The following is a 15,272-nucleotide window of genomic DNA, read 5'->3' as shown; positions in this document are numbered from 1 at the left end:
ATGTCCAAACTGCGGCCCTTCAGCTGTTGAGAAACTACACATCCCAGCATGCCCTGACACAGCTTTAGCATTCTCTGACAGCAAAACTGTGTCAGGGCATGCTGGGATATGTAGTTTCACAACAGCTGGAGGGCCGCAGTTTGGACATGCCTGTACTAGAGGTTCCTGCTGACGCAGTATCAAACTCACTGAAATATGTAGCAAAAACCATTCACATGATATGTTTTCCAAATGCAGCTGTTTAGAAATAAAACATATATATAAGGCAGAATGGCAATATTTTAATATATCATAATTTGATTGTAAGAAATAAAAAAAATATATGATTAAACTGTAATACAAATTCCTAAAGTTGTCCGAAAGTATCCACAGCTGATTTTATTATTTGTAATACATAAAAAAAAACCAAAAAAAAAAACCATTTATTCATTAACACTGTGTTTCTGTATGCGAGACAAAACAAACCAACACATTTTTGATACTGTAGCTGGTGATTACAAAAACAGGTACATAAAATATTTAAAGTGTTTCACTTTTAATTCCATCACATTTTTTTTTTTTTTTTTTAGCGAGCGCCCTGCTTTCGGAGCAACGCCATTTATTTCCTCTAGGTGGCAGTGTTACTCCACTGATCCATTCTGGAAGCAATTTACAAAAGCACACAATTAAAGTAAAGCTGACTAATTTTGCATGCTGTTTTTTAATGCTGTTTGCATGATCCTGCATGAATTAGGGGTAACTAAAGTGCTGTGCCATTATTGCAGGCTTCTTAATCCCTTTACCACCAGAAGGGCGCTCCAAACTGGCAGGGAAGGAGTTAAATGCTATGCACTGCACCGTGAATGGAGTTTAACTCTTCCACGGCGGAGAGAGCCCGCCGTGCCTTGCCCTGCAAAGCACAGGGAGTGTGTTTGTGTCATAGGCGAGCATTAAAATAATTAATAAAAATGGAAAAATGAAGCAAGAAGATTCTGTGGGGTGGTAAATTTTATTCTAAAGTGTCAAGTAATTTACCAAGACCCACACTGGTCCCATCTGTTATAAGGAATGTGTGTGCTGATTACAAAACGATTGTCATTTTACTGTACACGATACGTAATGACAATGTGCAAAGGTTAACCTGTGCGGTATTGGATGCAAGCTGTTTATACATCACCAATGCGTTGCTGCCTGACTATACTGTACACAGATGGCGATAAAGTCTCAGAAGACCGCTGACATCCAGGTCTCTTTAGTGTGTGTTAGTAAACAAAGGAACTTTCGATTGTGTTTGGAATTGGATCATGTCTTGGGACATATGTTACGTGATTTATGTACTTTCAGTACAATAAACCAAAGATGGGCGTCCAATTGCAGGCCCGGGAAAGAAGCATCCTGGGAGCAGTAGTTCTTTACCATTTGGAGAGCTACAGGTCGGCTAATAAGCTCACCAGTAAGGGGTTACAGAATTATGGCTATACAGGTTTAGTGCAGCTACTACCTACCTGCAATTACATTCTGGTTACTTATACAGTTGTGCCAGAATTTAGGCAGCACAGGAACGTTACCTAAAGCGCGGGATTTAGTTACCGCTTTACACACTGTCTCGTGGCGCATCACTGGATTTATTTTTTATTTTTATTTCTTTATTTTATTGTTTTCACTCTAGTTGGATTCTTCTCTTCATCGCATTTTCTCTCTCGCTCCATCACTTCCTTAGGTACTTTGGTGAAACGCCCCCAAATTACTTCCTGTAGTTTCCAAACTGGATGGCCAAGCGGTCAGTGACGCAGCGGAAGGTGGCGGGCTGCACCTCCCAGTAAGGAACCGGGTTATTGAAGAGGCTGATTCCATTGTAGTAAGCGCGCTTCACGCCAAATCCCACTGGGCAGAAGTCATTGACGCCAATCTGGGTGATGTTGTTGGAGTGCAAGTAGATGACCTAGTCAAAATAAATAAAAAATAAATAAAAGGTGAGAATTATCAAACACTTATTCAGGCTCGTACCTAAACAACTTCCAGAACATTCTAGAAAATCCACCCTAGACAGTCACATACAGATGTTTTCTTATCAAATAGCCCTGTGCCGCAGATCATGCGACTTAGTCGTGCCATGGCCATACCACATAGTTTTGTACCAAACGTGTGTCTTATTCGCACCTCAATTACAACGGAAGTGTAAGGCATGAGTGCGACTCGGGGTGCTAACCTGGGAAATAGGCAAAAGACAGAGGACCAATACCAGTGAGCCGTCACTTGGCGTTTTCCTTAATCCGCCACTTTATACAGACTTGGTGTGCCAAAAATACAAATTCTGAGCACGCTGTCCATGATGGGATGTAGTACGGAACCCGGCAGTCACAATCTCGGCAACGGAATACAGACGGTCCCAATCCCAATGGTGAGTATTAGGGTTAAGGTTAGGAACTATGGTGAGGGTTAGGGTTAGGAACTATGGTGAGTATTAGGGTTAGGGTTAGGAACTATGATGAGGGTTAGGAACTACGGTGAGTATTAGGGTTAGGGTTAGGGTTAGGAACTATGTTGAGGGTTAGGAACTATGGTGAGTTTTAGGGTTAGGGTTAGGAACTATGGTGAGTATTAGGGTTAGGAACTATGGTGAGTATTAGGGTTAAGGTTAGGAACTATGGTGAGGGTTAGGGTTAGGAACTATGGTGAGTTTTAGGGTTAGGGTTAGGAACTATGGTGAGTATTAGGGTTAGGAACTATGGTGAGTATTAGGGTTAGGAACTATGGTGAGGGTTAGGGTTAGGAACTATGGTGAGTATTAGATTTAGGGTTAGGAACTATGGTGAGGGTTAGGAACTATGGTGAGTTTTAGGGTTAGGGTTAGGAACTATGGTGAGTATTAGGGTTAGGAACTATGGTGAGTATTAGGGTTAGGAACTATGGTGAGGGTTAGGGTTAGGAACTATGGTGAGTATTAGGGTTAGGAACTATGGTGAGTATTAGATTTAGGGTTAGGAACTATGGTGACGGTTAGGAACTATGGTGAGTTTTAGGGTTAGGGTTAGGAACTATGGTGAGTATTAGGGTTAGGAACTATGGTGAGGGTTAGGGTTAGGAACTATGGTGAGTATTAGGGTTAGGAACTATGGTGAGCATTAGGTTAGGAACTATGGTGAGCATTAGGTTAGGAACTATGGTGAGGGTTAGGGTTAGGAACTATGGTGAGTATTAGGGTTAGGGTTAGGAACTATGGTGAGGGCTAGGGTTAGGAACTATGGTGAGTATAAGGGTCAGGGTTAGGAACTATGGTGATAGTTAGGGTTAGGCTGCTGAAGGGGACAGTTAGGGTAAGCCTGCTGAAGAGGATGGCTAGGGTTACAATACTCACCAAAATTCGTTGGGGTTGTGACTGTTGGGATTCTGCCCGCCGAGATATTGTACCTAACCCTACACCAAGGACCTGATTTAGTAAGGATTGCAAATTCTGCTAAGTAGCAGAATTTGTAATGCTTTGGATCGCATGCTGGGGGCTGCCATCGCAGGGCAAGGCCGCCCAGCATGCTAACAGACGCCCACCCCCTTGACCATGCGGTCGCACCACAATTTCAGCGTGATTGCTAAAAATGAGGTAGCTTCCTGCCGGCACAGCTTGGCTGCGCTCTCAGGAGGCCTGCCACCATTTTACTGATTGCAGTGGCTGCGTGTGATGTCCCGCAGCCGTCCAGTCACGTCCTCGCCACGCACCCCAATCGCGCCTCTGTACCCCCGTTTCTCCATCGCCACCCCCGCAACGCTCCATCTCTGCCTTGGAAACAGAGTGCTGCCGCCCTCAACCCCCTGCCCGGCGAACACCTCTGCCTGATTAAGAGGCAGAGGCGATTACATTTTCTGCGGGGCACCTGCGCATGTGCCCGCATCCTTTTAGCATTTTTTGCGGGTGGATTGCGTATTGCCCTATAAGCGAGTTTGGATGCAGCTGAGATGTGACACAGATGCTAAATTAAGGCATACTGTAGGTACGAAATGGTAATGAAGGAAGAAACCATATGTCGCCATTACTGTATCTTAATTACATCACTCACCCAGGATCCGATATATTTTCTCGTCGGGCCGACATATTGGCTGGGTACACGCCGGCCCAGTGTATACCAAGCTTAAGCCAGACACACAGAAAGTATGCAATACAGTTATGGGGTCTCTTTATCTGTAACCCATCATCCAAAAAATTCCCAATTACACAGAAAGAAAAAGTGGATTTATTACTTTTTCCTGATTTTATCACTCAGCCCTGAGTTATGGTTTTATTTATCAAGCTGTGAACAGTCAATGATGTCAATTCTAAATTGCAGTGTAGAAATAAAGCAGCCAGTATTTACCATGCGCAGACTTAATATAACCCACCCAGATCTAACTCTCTCTGCACATGTTACATCTGCCCCACCTGCAGTGCAACATGGTTTTGCCCAATTGCTAACGTTTTTGGTTTGCTAACAAACACGAATAACCCCCATAGGGTGAAGGGGTTATTTAGAGTCCTGAGCAGTTTTAGCTAAATTAGCAAAAACTGCTAAGGACCAAATGGCATGCTGGGGGCTACCCAGCACAGGGCATGGCCTCCCAGCATATATGGGGCCTCACCGTGATGCCATCGCAATTCAGTTGCGATCGCATCGCAGAATCCAGAATTAGAGGCTAACCAGGCGCGCCGCTGCCATGTTTCTGATTGCAGGAAACGCAGGTGACATCATCGCCCCCGAATGCCTTTCCGGGATGCAATCGCTTAATGAAAGCCTGCGCATGTGCAATGTGGCCGTATCGCATGCGCAGACGGACGAAAAGCGCTCGTTTGTGAATTTCTCAACACTGCGTCCAACTCTGAATAACCCCCTATATGTAATTAAGAAAAGTGATCTACATTTTGTGCATGGTGAACCAAGATATTTCTTCCACATGCATATATAATAGACGGCATAATGGTTACTTAGTCCACAGCACTTATCCCTGCACATAGACATTAATGCTCGCCGTTCCCTATGGCTATTATGTGAAAGTCTTTACCTCAGATCCACCTCAGCACCAGCCTCCCCTGTGGTACAGTCTCAGACAAACTCGCTGCTCATATTTTTGACCTTTGCTAATTGCAAAGCATGGTGTTAGGCCGGAGCTGTCACACAGGACGGCTTTGAGCCGTGTGTAATGCTGTGCATATGCGGCTTTTTCCCGTGCCGGCATTGTAGTTAACAGTGTGAGGGCTAAAACACACTACCCGGCTTTTGCCGGCCGGGAAAAAGCCGGACGGCTTTTTCCCGTGCCGGCATTGTAGTTAACATTACACTGCACGGCCCCGGCCCGGCTGCCGGGTTGCAGCCGGAACTATACACTGGAAGGTCCGGCTGTCGGGCCGTCTTTGCAGTCAGTAAACCATGTGTGTGAAGGGGAGCTTTCACACACACAACGGTTTTTTTCCAAGCCGTGTCTAATGCTGCGCGCACACACGGCTCAAAGCCGTCCTGTGTGACAGACTCTGCCGGTTTCTCCCGGATGGCAAAAAGCCGGACAAAGTTTGTCCGGCTTTTTGCCATCCGGGGAAAACCGGCTAGTGTGTTACAGCCCTAAGATGTGTTGTTTGCAATCTGCAACTTCATGGGTAACCAGTAAATGGCAGCTGCACAACTCCCACCAACTCAGAAGTAAAGTTCAGCTTCACAGGAAAGTGTCAGACGGACCTGTGGGCGCAGCCCCTTCGCCTTTCACACATAAATACCGGAGAGCAACCTGTGTTTTTCCACAGCAATCCTGCCTTTGCCACATAGGACTTTTTCACTTTCTACTCTTGATTTTATATTTTCTCCCTCCATAAAAATGTTCTTGCTGTTGCCGAAAAAAGAAGGCCGCAATTTTTTGTGCTGGACTAATATTAATATTGCTAATATGGCGCAGTGCTCAGTTTTGCAAGATGGATCCACACAAATGTAATTGGGAGCAACTCTGATTCATCTCCAGGGGGAGATGTATCAAGCTTTGGAGAGAGAGAAAGTGAAGTTGCCCAGAGTAACCAATTATCTTCTCACTCTTATTTATCTAGCACGGTCTTTGAAATGACTGTTATAAGTTAAGTGTTTGCTGTGGGCAACTACTCCACTTTATCACTCTCCGGGGGAAGGAGCTGTATTAAACCGTGGAAAACAATAAAGTGGAGAGAGATAAAGTACCAACCAATCAGCTCTGTGCTGTCATTTTTCAGGCTGAGTAGGAAAAATGACAGGAGCCGATTGGTTGGTAGTACAGTAGTTTATCTCTCTCCAAGCTTTGATGTATCCCCCCAAGTCTTGTTCACATTAAATAATGCATTTGACGCAAATAGATAAGATGAGCCATGCAGCGCAATTTTCCTAAGACTTGGAAAACTTTACAGAGAACGGAAAGGAAATGAATCCATACTGTATGCATAAATAGGATATATTTAATCTTATATTTGTTTTTTAATATATAGGAATTGCAGATAACACTATTATCTAGCAGGATATCCTGAATATCCTTGGTATTGTATTTTGAGACATTTTGTAAAGTATAAGAAGCTGGAGGCAGCTCAGTGTTAAATAAACCATTACTGTACATCATACACATAAAGATACCTAATTAGTTATTTAATCTCGCACAACTATATATTACAGGGGTGTGGTATGGAGGGTCGACAGTAACTAGGTCACCAGTGTCTAGGTCGACTACTATTGGTCGACAGTAACTAGGTTGACAGTAACTAGGTCGACCACTATTGGTCGACAGTAACTAGGTTGACAGGGTTTCTAGGTCGACAGGGTCTCTAGGTCAACAGGGTCTAGGTCGACAGGGCAAAAGGTCGACATGAGTTTTTTATAGTTTTTGTGTGTCGTTTTCTTCATACAGTGACCGTACAGCTTCGCTTGCCATGCTTTGGTTACCGTTCCCAATCGTAGTCCGCGTGGATTGTTAAGTATGAAAAAGTTTAAAAAAAGGTCAAAAATGTGGAAAACTCATGTTGACCTTTTGACCTGTCGACCTAGGACATGTCAATTTAGAAGCCCTGTTGACCAATAGTGGTCGACCTAGACTGTCGACCTAGTTACTGTCGACCTAGAGACCGGATACCATATTATAGTGGCCTTGCTGTATGTTCTGGGGAAAGACACTTCCATCTTTATTTACCAGGCGATATAAGAGAAATGGACATTCAATGTATTGTGCTATACTCACTTGTAGGAACTTCAGGTCGGGCAGTCCTAGGGGGACCTTGGAGAGCTTGTTATTGTCCAGATGGAGCTCTCGCAGGATAGGGAGGGAGGAGAGGCTGCCGTTCTCTACATTTCTGATGGTATTGTACCCCAGTCCTAGCCTGAAATATTACAGACACGGTCATCATCAGATTACAAATACTATCATATGAGATTAGGGTTGGTATCGAAATACCGGCAGATCCAACAGCATAATCCCAACGCTCGGAATGCCAATGGATCCAAGTAAGTATTTTAACCATAACCCATCCCTCCTGCAGGCTAGCCCTAACCATCCACTCCGGCAGTCTAACTATAACTAACCCCTCCTGCAGCCTAACCCTAATCGTCCCCTACCGCAGCCTAAGCCTAACCCTTCCCCTAGTGCCTAACCCTAAATCTAAAACTAACCCTAACACCATAACCACCCCTCTGCAGCCTAACCCTAATCATCCCCTACCGCAGCCTAAGCCTAACCCTTCCCCTAGTGCCTAACCCTAAATCTAAAACTAACCCTAACACCATAACCACCCCCCTGCAGCCTAACCCTAATCATCCCCTACCACAGCCTAAGCCTAACCCTTCCCCTAGTACCCAACCCTAAAACTAACCGTAGCACTATAACCACCCCCCTGCAGCCTAACCCTAATCATCCCCTACCGCAGCCTAAGCCTAACCCTTCCCCTAGTACCTAACCATAAAACTAACCGTAGCACCATAACCACCCCCCTGCAGCCTAACCCTAATCATCCCCTACCGCAGCCTAAGCCTAACCCTTCCCCTAGTACCCAACCCTAAAACTAACCCTAACACCATAACCACCCCCCTGCAGCCTAACCCTAATCATCCCCTACCGCAGCCTAAGCCTAACCCTTCCCCTAGTACCTAACCATAAAACTAACCGTAGCACCATAACCACCCCCCTGCAGCCTAACCCTAATCATCCCCTACCGCAGCCTAAGCCTAACCCTTCCCCTAGTGCCTAACCCTAAAACTAACCCTAACACCATAACCACCCCCCTGCAGCCTAACCCTAATCATCCCCTACCGCAGCCTAAGTCTAACACTTCCCCTAGTGCCTAACCCTAAAACTAACCGTAGCACCATAACCCCCACCTGTAGCATAACATTAACCGTCCCCCCCTGCAGCCTAACCCTAGCCGTCCCCCACCACTGTTTCTTTAGTGCCTAACCCTAAAACTAATCCTAACACCATAGCGTCCCCCCCACTGCAGCCTAACCCCAACCATCCCCACCTGCAGTCTAACCATAACCCCCCCTGCAGCCTAACCCCAACCGTCCCCTACCACAGCCTAATTGTTCCCTAGTGCCTAACCCTAAAACTAACCCTTACACCATAGCCCCCCCCCCCCCCCCCCGGCAGCCTAGCCCTAACCATCCCTCCCGCAGTCTAATCCTAACACCATAGCCCCCCCTGCAGCCTAACCCTAACCATCTCTCCTGCAGTCTAACTTCAATACCATAGCACCCCCTGCAGCTGCCTAACCCTAACCGTCCCTCCCGCAGTCTGACCATAACCCCCCCCCCCTATCCCTAACCCCCCCTCCCACAGTCTAACCATACCCCCCCCCCCCCCCCCCCTCTTCACAGCCTAACCCTCACCCAGTGGTTTCCAAACTTTTTTGAATCACGGCGCCCTAGAATATCAGAATTTTTTTCACGGCACCCCTAGGCCAAAAATTTCTTATTGAGAAATGTAGAAAGAAATATTACATTAAGTAGATGGCGTTTATATGTCATCCTTAGGGTCAGCTGTGTGGTGAGGGACAGGATTTGCTTCTGTTTGGCCACATATTTTATGACTGACAGTCACCAGCACTGGTTTTGCCTATTATATTGACCATGAATAATTTGAATTGGTCCTGGACCACCAACCCAGGGCACCCCTGCAAGTGTCCCGAGGCACCCCAGGGAGCCACGGCACACGGTTTGGGAACCTCTGGCCTAACCATTGCCTTCCGCAGCCTGACCTTAACCCTAACCCTGAAACTAACACTAACAGTTATACTCACCTTGGGCATGCGTCGGCATTTTGAGCGCCGGGATTCTGGTGTCAGGAATCTGACCACCGGAGTCCTAACTACATCCCATGGGATTATGCACCCCCTACTGTGAAATTATAAGGATATGTAAAGTGTACAGAGCGGGAGTCCACATCCAGGATGGGCAGTGCGGCTGAGGTGTCTGTCTGCGCCATGGTGTGTGTGGTTTTGCCTACGATCAAGTTTTTTGGAGGGAAAAGAATGCAATTTATTGGGGAATCCCTGACAACCCCGTGCAAATCACTATACTGTATATAAGAACGAGGCAGTATACAGTAGGTGTAATACTTCACAGGACATAAGAGAAGTTATTATATGAAAACCAAATATAATAAATCAGTAATTTAATGACCATTGTGTTGTACTGTATTATGCATTTCATGCTCTATTTTGTGCTCAGGTATTTTCTTTCTTTCTGTGTCATGTGAGAAGGTTGTGTGGCAGACGCTGCATGCGCCCCAATACATGTATAGGACAGGACCTAGTTACCTCAGATGTGACAGAGGGGCAGATGTATTAACCTGGAGAAGGCATAAGGAAATGATAAACCAGTGATATGTGCAAGGTGATAATGCACCAGCCAATCAGATCCTAACTGTTCATTTACATATTGGAGCTGATTGGCTGGTGCCTTTATCACCTTGCACATATCACTGGTTTATCACTTCCTTATGCCTTCTCCAGGTTAATACATCTGCCCCTATGTCATGTCCCCTTTCCGGAGATCATAAAGCTGTGCGACCTCTGAAAAGCAGGGAACTCCCTCTTATAAACTCTCCCAATCCCTTCATCCACCACATCGGGATATGCAGCACATTTAGGGTGTGCACTAACATAGGGGGGGATTCAGGTCTGATCGTTGATGTGCTAAATTTAGCACATCTACGATCAGTTTCTCAGACATGCAGGGGGGGACGCCCAGCACAGGGCTAGTCTGCCCCGCATGTCAGACCCTCCCCCGCAAGGGTGCAAAAACATCGCACAGCGGCGATGCTTTTGCACCCGCTGAGTAGCTCCCTGCCAGCGTAGCTCCTGCGCGCTGGCAGGCCACTACTTTCCGCGCCCGGGGTCGCAGCGGCTGCTGGTGACGTCACACAGCCGCCGCGACCCGCCCCCACAACGGTTCGGACACACCTGCGTTGTCCAGACCGCGCCCCGCCAACGGCATTCTAACTGTCAATCAGGCAGAGGCAATCGCAGCCCAGAGATGCTTTTACTGGGCTCCTGGGGTGCACGTGCGCACTCCACACAGGGCTTCAGACTGCGGCAGAGATCCAGTCTGAATTAGGTCCATAGTCATAAGTGGGACACTCTGCACCGAGGGTGAAACAATCCTGTACTTTATTGTCAGGGTGGGAAACAGTGTATATATAAACACACATCCAATTCTCCTTCTGCAGTCTCTAGGGCTCTATTTCCTTCAAAGCTGATTGGTTGCTTGCTATGGGCAGCCTCTCCACTGGGGATTTTCTCCACTCTTTTCACTGCTTCATGAATAGACCAATGGAATCATTTGATATAGTTACATAGTCAGTGAGGTTGAAAAGAGGCAAACTGCCCATCGGGTTCAACCTGTATTCTGTGTTAATCTGTTCATTTTATAATGTGCCTGCTGAAGTAATGGCTTAGTACCAATTGACAATAATGATTCTTACCACTCCCAGATCATTTAATGTCAATATGTTAAAAGCTACAGCCCTGGATACATTTTCTAGTTAGGAATTTGTCCAATCCGCTTTTAAATACATTTGCAGAGTCTGCCATTATTACCTTCTCCGGCAGGGAGTTCCAAATCTTTATTGCCCTTACCGTGAAGAACCCTTTCCTACGCTGTGTACGGAATTTCCTCTCCTCTAGCCAGAGGCGTATCTAGGGTAGGGCGAGTGGGGCACGTGCCCTGGGCGCCTTGGCAGGCCCAGGAGAGGGGGGCGCCGCCGGCGTCCAGGGCATCATGCCCCACTCGCCCCCGTCAACCCTAAATGTGAGGGGAGGAGAGCGCAGCGTCTCTCCCTCCCCTCACCGCCGCTGCCAGCACTAGCAGCGCTGCTGTGTCCGGTCTCCGGCGCTAGCCAATTAGAGCTTGCGGACCGGCTCCTGATTGGCTGCCGGTCCGCGAGCTCTGATTGGCTAGCGAACCGGCGACAGACAGCCGCCGGAGACCTGGAGCGGTGAGGGGAAGGAGAGGCGCTGCGCTCTCCTCCCCTCACATAACAACAAGCCAGCGGCCGGTGAGTGACGGGGGGGGGGGGGGTCCGGTGGCACGGGGGGTCCGGCGGCACAGTGGGGCAAGTATCTGGCACCAAGTGGGGCCTGGCACTGTGGGGCAATGTAACTGGCACTGTGGGGCAATGTATCTGGCACTGTGGGGCAATGTATCTGGCACTGTGGGGCAATGTAACTGGCACTGTGGGGCATTGTATCCGGCACTGTGGGGCAATGTAAGTGGCACTGAGTGGGGCATGTATCTGGCACTGTGGGGCAATGTATCTGCCACTGTGGGGCATGTATCCGGCACTGTGGGGCATTGTATCCGGCACTGTGGGGCAATGTAACTGGCACTGTGGGGCATGTATCTGGCACTGAGTGGGGCATGTATCCGGCACTGTGGGGCATGTATCCTGCACTGTGGGGCATTGTATCCGGCACTGTGGGGCAATGTAATTGGCACTGAGTGGGGCATGTATCTGGCACTGTGGGGCAATGTATCTGGCACTGTGGGGCAATGTATCTGGCACTGTGGGGCATGTATCCGGCACTGTGGGGCATTGTATCCGGCACTGTGGGGCATTGTATCCGGCACTGTGGGGCAATGTAACTGGCACTGAGTGGGGCATGTATCTGGCACTGTGGGACATGTATCCGGCACTGTGGGGCATTGTATACGGCACTGTGGGGCATGTATCTGGCACTGAGTGGGGCATGTATCTGGCACTGAGTGGGGCATGTATCTGGCACTGAGTGGGGCATGTATCTGGCACTGTGGGGCATGTATCCGGCACTGTGGGCCGGGGCAATGTAACTGGCACTGTGGGGCAATGTAACTGGCACTGTGGGGCGTGTATCTGGCACTGTTGGGCATGTATCTGGCACTGTGGGGCATGTATCTGGCACTGTGGGGCAATGTATCCGGCACTGTGGGGCAATGTATCCGGCACCGTGGGGCATGTATCCGGCACTGTGGGGCAATGTAACTGGCCCTGTGGGGCATTGTATCCGGCACTGTGGGGCAATGTAATTGTCACTGAGTGGGGCATGTATCTGGCACTGTGGGGCAATGTATCTGGCACTGTGGGGCATGTATCCGGCACTGTGGGGCATTGTATCCGCCACTGTGGGGCATTGTATCCGGCACTGTGGGGCAATGTAACTGGCACTGAGTGGGGCATGTATCCGGCACTGTGGGGCATGTATCCGGCACTGTGGGGCATTGTATCCGGCACTGTGGGGCATGTATCTGGCACTGAGTGGGGCATGTATCTGGCACTGAGTGGGGCATGTATCTGGCACTGAGTGGGGCATGTATCTGGCACTGTGGGGCATGTATCCGGCACTGTGGGGCAATGTAACTGGCACTGTGGGGCAATGTAACTGGCACTGTGGGGCAATGTAACTGGCACTGTGGGGCATGTATCTGGCACTGAGGGGCATGTATCTGGCACTGTGGGGCAATGTATCCGGCACTGTGGGGCAATGTATCCGGCACCGTGGGGCATGTATCCGGCACTGTGGGGCAATGTAACTGGCACTGTGGGGCATGTATCCGGCACTGTGGGGCAATGTAACTGGCACTGTGGGCCATTTTCAGTGGCCACACCCCTTCTGGAGCGTAGCCACACCCCTTCTGGTGTGTGACCACGCCCATTTTTTTTCACCGCGCGCGCATGTGTCTTTTTATGTGGGATTTTTTTTTGGGGGGGGGGGGGGGGCGCCATTTTCCATCTTGCCCTGGGCTCCGAAAACCCTAGTTACGCCTCTGCCTCTAGCCTAAGCGAGTGCCCTCGTGTCCCATTCAGAGTTCTTTTAATAAACAAATCCGCTGCTAGCTCCTTGTAGTGCCCCTTTACATATTTGATGATATTAATATAATGTCTCCTCTTAGACACCTCTTTTCTAGTGTATACATATTTAACCTAGCATGCCTTTCCTCGTACTCCAGAGACTCTAGCCCTTTTATCAGTTTAGTAGCTCTTCTTTGAGTTTGAACTCTTTCTAGTTCCCTGATATCTTTTTTATAATATGGTGCCCAGAACTGAACACAATATTCCAGGTGCGGACGTACCAATGATTTGTACAGTGGCAGGATTACATCCTCGTCCCTTGTCTCTATGCCCCGTTTAATGCACGCAAGCACTTTACTTGCCTTATTTGCTGCACTTTGACTTTGTGTACTGTTATTAAGCCTATTATCTATGAGCACCCCAAAATATTTTTCCACCATAGTTAGTCCATGTCCCCAATCCACTATGACCGCTCCCTGGTCTGGGTAAACCATGACTGCTATTTTTTGAGCCCCCACCACTGACTGACAAAGACAGTGAATTGTTGGTGGTATATATGGGACGGGACTGGCTGTGAAAGCAGGACGGCTGGGGAGGGGTATGCTATTGGTCCAGAGATGCTCCCTGCCCTTTGTTCATTGTGTGTTTGTTGTGATGCCTGTGACTTACCTGTATAAACTTGGATACTGGCTAAAGTCTCCCATTTCAATCGCCTGGATTTTGTTGTGGTCAAGGTGGAGCTCGTTTAGACTGCTGGGGAGACCTGACAACAGAAATGCATTAACTTGGGTGAAAAACTCCACTATGTAAAAGATGTTAGGCACTGTAGGCTCATTGACGTAAGAGTATAGGGGCCAGATGCATTATCGCTTAGAAAGTGATAAAATGGAGAGTGAAAAAGTACCAGCCAATCAGCTCCTAACTAACACTTTTCGTTAGGACCTGATTGGCTGGTACTTTTGTCACTGTCCATTTTATCACTTTCCAACTGATGATGCATCTAGCCGATTATCTGTATAATGAGCTGGAGAGATCTGCCTTATGGAAGAAATGGAGAATGTTCCTCAGTGCTTGCATTACTTCCAATAGGCTCTATTAGTTGCACAATTATTAAACAGTGCTAAGCCATAAATCCTGTAACATCAGCCGTTACACAGGATTATGGGAAAGTTTAGTAAGGGGACATGTACTAAGCAGTGATAAAAGTGAAGAAGTGAGCCTGTGGAGAACTTGCCCATGTCAACCAATCAGCTTTGACGTAACATTTATAATTTGCATGCTATAAAAGTATACAGAGCAGCTGATTGGTTGCCATGGGCAACTTCTCCACTAGCTCACTTCTCCACTTTTATCACTGCTTAGTACATGTCCCTTTTTTTTGCTATTTAGTATGCTGACAGTGATATGGGGCTATTTAACCTGCTTAGCTTTTCAAATCATGTCTCTGATAGGTATGGGGAAAGTCCAGCCGGAGAAGGGTCTTCTCCCTTCCTACTAGACTGGATGCCCCTTCACTCCTTCTCAATAATAACTTTTTTTAATCATAGAAGGGCACAAATTATCTGCAGTGCTGCACATTGATGATAATCAGTACCATTTAAATAAATACAGAATATAACTACAAACATAAGCACACAGTAGAGAGTAGGGTAGAATGTCTCACTATGGCTTTCAGATGCAAGCATTAGTGGCTAGCGCAGGGTAGTAGGACGCAAAACAGCACTAAAGGGGACATTTACTAAGCAGTGATAAGAGCGGAGAAGTGAGCCAGTGGAGAAGTTGCCCATGGTATGGTAACCAATCAGCACTGAAGTAACATCTATAATTTGCATACTATAAAATGATACAGAGCTGCCGATTGGTTGATGGGGCAACTTCTCCACTGGCTCACTTCTCCACTCTTTTCACTGCTTAGTAAATGTCCCCCTAAGTGAGCCTGAGCCCATAATGAGCAGACGGACATGATCAGTCACCTGTGGGGATAAGGGAAAAAGCGTCAGGTGTAACTGCCA

General features: G+C 47.6%; 1 protein-coding gene across 4 annotated transcripts in view; it reads right to left on the bottom strand.

Annotated features, from left to right (window-relative positions):
• Positions 1 to 261: 261 nt before the first annotated feature.
• Positions 262 to 15,272, bottom strand: part of BGN (biglycan) — a 132,035-nt gene continuing 117,024 nt past the window's right edge. For all 4 annotated transcript variants that reach the window (XM_063936319.1, XM_063936317.1, XM_063936320.1 and 1 more), the window contains exons 6-8: positions 13,930 to 14,023; positions 7,183 to 7,321; positions 262 to 1,921 (exon numbers count right to left, since the gene is read on the bottom strand). In XM_063936319.1, the coding sequence (XP_063792389.1) occupies positions 1,724 to 1,921; positions 7,183 to 7,321; positions 13,930 to 14,023 (431 nt within the window). In that variant the 3' untranslated portion in view covers positions 262 to 1,723. The remainder of the gene's footprint in view (positions 1,922 to 7,182; positions 7,322 to 13,929; positions 14,024 to 15,272) is intronic.

Source organism: Pseudophryne corroboree, chromosome 8 (genome assembly GCF_028390025.1).
Source record: "Pseudophryne corroboree isolate aPseCor3 chromosome 8, aPseCor3.hap2, whole genome shotgun sequence".
Classification (NCBI taxonomy): domain Eukaryota; kingdom Metazoa; phylum Chordata; class Amphibia; order Anura; family Myobatrachidae; genus Pseudophryne; species Pseudophryne corroboree.
Note: the sequence above shows the minus strand (reverse complement) of the source record. Positions and strands in the feature narration are given on the sequence as shown.